Source organism: Tachysurus fulvidraco, chromosome 25 (genome assembly GCF_022655615.1).
Source record: "Tachysurus fulvidraco isolate hzauxx_2018 chromosome 25, HZAU_PFXX_2.0, whole genome shotgun sequence".
NCBI classification, from domain to species: Eukaryota; Metazoa; Chordata; class Actinopteri; order Siluriformes; family Bagridae; genus Tachysurus; species Tachysurus fulvidraco.
In genome coordinates, this window is record NC_062542.1 from 1,460,631 (window position 1) to 1,465,630 (window position 5,000).

General features: G+C 45.2%; 2 protein-coding genes across 6 annotated transcripts in view; one reads left to right on the forward strand and one right to left on the reverse strand.

Annotated features, from left to right (window-relative positions):
- Positions 1-3,411, forward strand: part of dnase2 (deoxyribonuclease II, lysosomal) — a 7,230-nt gene extending 3,819 nt beyond the window's left edge. The window contains exons 5-7 of the mRNA XM_027157625.2: positions 60-224; positions 1,598-1,822; positions 2,263-3,411. Coding sequence (XP_027013426.1) covers positions 60-224; positions 1,598-1,822; positions 2,263-2,651 — 779 coding nt within the window. The 3' untranslated portion in view covers positions 2,652-3,411. The remainder of the gene's footprint in view (positions 1-59; positions 225-1,597; positions 1,823-2,262) is intronic.
- A 292-nt stretch (positions 3,412-3,703) lies between these two features.
- rgl2 (ral guanine nucleotide dissociation stimulator-like 2) overlaps positions 3,704-5,000 on the reverse strand; it is a 25,534-nt gene continuing 24,237 nt past the window's right edge. For 3 of the 5 annotated variants that reach the window (XM_027157618.2, XM_027157617.2, XM_027157621.2), the window contains one exon: positions 3,704-5,000. This exon is cut by the window's right edge and continues 305 nt beyond it. Coding sequence is in view for 2 of the 5 variants with exons in the window: in XM_027157620.2 (XP_027013421.2) it covers positions 4,386-4,477 (92 nt within the window). In the remaining 3 variants the exon portion in view is untranslated. The other 2 variants (XM_027157620.2, XM_027157619.2) reach the window with 1 other exon arrangement.

The following is a 5,000-nucleotide window of genomic DNA, read 5'->3' on the forward strand; positions in this document are numbered from 1 at the left end:
CCTTTCGGTGAACAATCCTCTGGAACCGATGTTCTCTTTTTCTCTCCTCTCTGTACCAGGTGCGGTTCTGTTCGACAGCAGACAGGGGTTCTGGTTGGTCCACAGCACTCCTCATTTCCCACCTCTCAAAACCGAGGGCAAGTTCTCGTACCCTAACTCGGGCATCAACAACGGACAGAACTTCATCTGTGTCACTTATCCTCTGGAGCGCTTCGATACCATCGGTAACAAAAACACACCTTCAGAACAGAAAGGTTTAAACTTAATGATGTGTGAATGGATTCTGGGGAACTCTTTAAAGTTCCAGGTTGAACCCCACCTAAGGGCTCTTCAATGGTTCCTCTTTTGGGTTCTTTGGATAAATAAAGGTACTAAGCTTCCAAAAATGATTCTTCAAGGATTCTTTACCAGTTTATTGGATAATTACATGTTTTTTTTTTCACACATCACCCAACGGTTCCTTCGGGGTTCTTTTGAAAATGAATTGGTTTAATTAAGGGTTCTTATCGTGAATAAGGGTTCCTCTGTGGTTCTTTAAGGGTTCCTCTGTGGTTCTTTAAGGGTTCCTCTATGGTTCTTTAAGGGTTCCTCTGTGGTTCTTTAAGGGTTCCTCTGTGGTTCTTTAAGGGTTCCTCTGCGGTTCTTTAAGGGTTCCTCTGTGGTTCTTTAAGGGTTCCTCTGTGGTTCTTTAAGGGTTCCTCTGTGGTTTTTTACTATTAAACAGTGATACTTTGAAGGTTCACTGGATAGTTAAAGGTTCTCAGCTTCTAAAAAGGGTTCTACAAAGTTTCTGGATGATGAAGAGTGCTTGTTCAAAACAGGGCTCTTTGACGGTTTATCAGATAACTGAACATCTTGTTGATCGCAGCCTGATTAATGTTCCGTGCAAAAATTTGCATCCCTGGTTTCTGTATTTGAGGAAAATCCAACTGTGCAGCATAAAAGTCATCCAAGAATATTTGGATCACGTTGTATAAGGATGACGTGTGAGGAGACCTCCACGGTGAGGAGACCTCCGTCGTGAGGAGACCTCCACGGTGATGAGACCTCCACGGTGAGGAGACCTCCACGGTGAGGAGACCTCCACGGTGATGAGACCTCCATGGTGATGAGACCTCCACGGTGATGAGACCTCCATCGATCACTTTAAAAGCAAATCAGGCCATGTTGCCATAGTTACCGTGAGAATAATTAATCAGACTGGTAACGTAACCATAGCGACAGCAGTGTTCGTACTGTAGGTACGACCTGGTTGTCAGGTGAGTGCTGTTCTGTGGACGCCACATTAGACCTGCATGTTCTCGTGTTCTGGTCTGCTGTCCATGGTGCTGCTCCGCTTCCAGCAGATAAATACTGATAGAAAATGTCAAAGAAAAGAACCGCCGAAGACCTGTCCGAGCGTGCGAGAGCTTCTACGTTCTTCTAGGGTTCTTCTAGGGTTCTTTCTGAGATGAGGGGAAAAATAACGGGTTCCTATCTTATTTTCAAAAGATCTTTGAACGTTTTTTTTTTTGTATAATTAAAGATTTGTATCTCCTGAAATATTTTTCTACAGTTATTTAAAGGTTCACTGGATAAATTCTGATGTGTTCCTCAGGTGAGCAGTTGAGTATAAATCAGCCGCACATCTACGACTGTGACGTTCCCGAGTCTCTGGTGGCGTCGGTGCCCAGCATGGCCGCTCTGTGTAAACACCGGAACGGGCAGAAGAACTCTACGGTCACGGACGCTTCCTTCTCCTCGCCCAATCGCAGCGTCTCACTGCTCTCGCTGGCTGGGACGCAGTTCATCAGCTTCGCCAAAGGAGCTTCTTTCAAGAACGGTAAAATTAAAACATTTGGCGGTTACTGAAAAGATTCCAGACCTCTTAAATTCTTTCTAGTTTTGGAAAAAGTTCCAGAGTTATTTCAGAAGCAGGAACTTCATCGGGTTCCTGAATCGGTTCTTGGGAAGGTTTCTGGATTCTTTAACAGGTTCCAGAGCTGCTATAACAGTTCCCAGGTTCCTGAGTAGGATCATAGGGTCCTGACCTGGTTCTAGTATTTGAAAATTATTGGATAGGTTCCAGATTTGCAGGAACACTTTGGAATCCCAGGAGCTCTTCAAAGTTCCTGTGGTTCTCATTAGGTTCCTCACCTGTTGTCAGTGAAACAGTTTAGAAAATAGAAATGGAAGAAAACCTTTTTTTGTAAAACAGATTTCTGTTGTTGTTGTTGTGATCATGTGGCTGTAACCTGGACCTCCTGGTGCCTCTCGGCTCAGACCTGTACCACGCCTGGGTGGCTCCTTCGCTGCAGACGGATCTGCTGGTGCAGTTCTGGCGTCGCTCCACCGGCATCCTGTCATCCGACTGCTCCGCCAGCTGGAAGGTCCTGAACATGGAGCAGCTCTCTCCTGGCGGCCGAGTCACCTACAAAACCACGGAGGATCACTCCAAATGGGCGGTGAGCGTGGGAGGAGGCGGGCTGAGGGGCGGGGCCTGGGTGTGCGTGGGGGACATTAACAGGAACGAGGCAGAGGAGGAGCGAGGCGGCGGGACCGTGTGCCGGCAGGACGTCGTCGTCTGGAAGGCGTATCGAGCGGCGGCACTGGAGTGCGAGTCGTGTACAGGGAAGGTGGAGAAGTGTGAGACCGCACGGCTTTACGACTGACGTAGCGCTACACGCTCGGTGCAAAAGTTTGTGCACCCTTATTTCAAAAAGATGAGTGTCTGGTTTTTACAACTTAATGAATATGTCCAGGTTAATATATAAATAAATATCATAGTGATCAAAATATTCGATAACAAAATGACTTGTAATAATAGTTCAGCTGACACACACACACACACACACACTTTATTAGTGCTTATTTTCTTCTGACTCTTTTCGTTTTTTTACTTTTACTCGCTTGCAGTGAACAGTTTGAGCCAATATTAAACTTTTAATGCCTTATTTAAGACAAAAAGATTAAAAAAAAAAGATTTTTAGGTCATTAAATTTGATCGAGTTATGTTCGAAATAATGACTCGACGCGCGCCGCCTCACCGGGAGCAATTTTTTTGTAGCAGGATGAAAAAATATATATTTTTTTTTCCCTCTTTTTACTTGTTGAATTTTTCACCTGAAAGAAAAAAGGGGTGTGAAAACTTTTGCACTTGACTTTACACTGGGGGGGAAAGCAGAAAAACGAAGCTGTACAGTATAACGGTACGGAGTGGGACTCATGTTCTTATTAGTCGTTCTTAGAAATAAACAAAATGGAGATTTTATTTTATTTTAAAATGTCATGTGTTTCAGTTGTGAAGTCTCTCAGGGAGATCAGACTTAAAATATTATGAAATGTTTGTGTCACGTAATAAAGACCGTAATAATCTGTATCCCTGCTGGGGTTAATGATGCAGTACGAATAAAATACTACACCACGACGGAAGCAGCTGGAATCTGTGAGTTTCTAGTTAAATCTGGACCCTGTCGTGTTGGACGATGAAACACAACATCGCTTATGTCCGCTGTGACCCTGGAAAAGTGGTAAAGCCCCGCCTACTTTTATAGAACACGACCGATCACAGGAGGTTTAGTTTGTTGCTTTACTGACTCGAGTCAGTACTCCGGACTTAAACGGTCCGGAGCGTGAAAAAACATTCCCAAGCTTGTGACCTGTAAAATAAACCGTTCCCGAGTTCATTTAGTCACGACACACACCGCAGTACGCAGAGCCGCCGTGTATCAAAATGAAGATTTATTGCATACAAGAATAAGTCATGTACATTTGCATAAACTCAGTTTTTATAATCTATACAGAGGTGAGTGTACAACATTAGCTTATCCTGAGCGACAAGGCAGAAGCGAGAGCACTCGATAACAAGGCACTTCACCACAAAACCAAAAACAGCCCCAGACACGGCTCCTCTACCCGTCGCTCGGCCGCGAGCCGCAAGCTCCGGTGCTTCGGTTCACACCAGACTTCACGAGCGATCGGAGCTCGAGCACGCGAGCGGCTCGGGGTTCATCGGAACATCAGACACATGAGGCGCCGACTTAAAGCTAGAACCGGTGCCTTACTTTACAGGCTTACGTTATAATAAACATCACGCACATCCGTTTACTTGCGTAGTGTCGCGTTTCTCGGGTATCTGACGTGTACGTGATATACAATCAAGAGCCTCATCGCCGCTCGGATACGAGAAGATAGACGTGGACAGTGTACGAGCTTTAGGCAGAACCTCGTGTTTGCATACTTGGTTATTAAAAGTGGCAGTGAGTTTGTTATCGCTGCCTGAAGTGAATCCGTTGTAGGATGTTAACGTGCGTTAGTACCCTTAAGTGCTACACGTGGGTCGGTGCGGTCACAGTCGTAGTTTCGTAGTCGTGTTTCATCGCAGTGTTCTCGTGGGTTAGCCGAAGCTAATAAGGGTATCGCTCCGTTCGAGGTAGGATGTCGGTCGCGACGTGGAACAGGCATCGCTCTCGGTCTCGCGGCTGTCTTAGTTGAACTTCTGGAAAAAAAAAAACAACCAGTGGAGCTTTTTAGCCGAAGCAGCCGATTCGTTTCGACCCACACTTCATAGTCTTAAAGTCACTCTGAGGAGCTTACGATCAGATCTGCACACTGTAGTGGAAGTCGAGTGGAAGTGTGATCAGCGACACATTTTACTTCTCTTTCGCTTGTAATGGAAGAATAAGGACAGATGTTTAAAGTGTGCGACCGTATAAAGGACGAATCTCTGGCTGTTAAACGACAGAGATGTGAGGATATAAACCTGGCACAAGGTGATCGTTATACTAACAATGCTAGCTTAAATGCAGGTAGCTAACGCTGGCCGGAATTAGCCTCAAGACACATCCGTTTCTTCCACGGTTCAGTCGTTTTAAAATATATAATAATTAAAGTTCGTCATCAGCCCTTAGACATTCATTATTACATTTAAGATTTTCCCTCGCTTCATTGGACCCCTGTTTAATCTCCTGTCTGTGGTGATCACGCAGATGACCGACGGTGGAGATCGAGATCGAGATCGA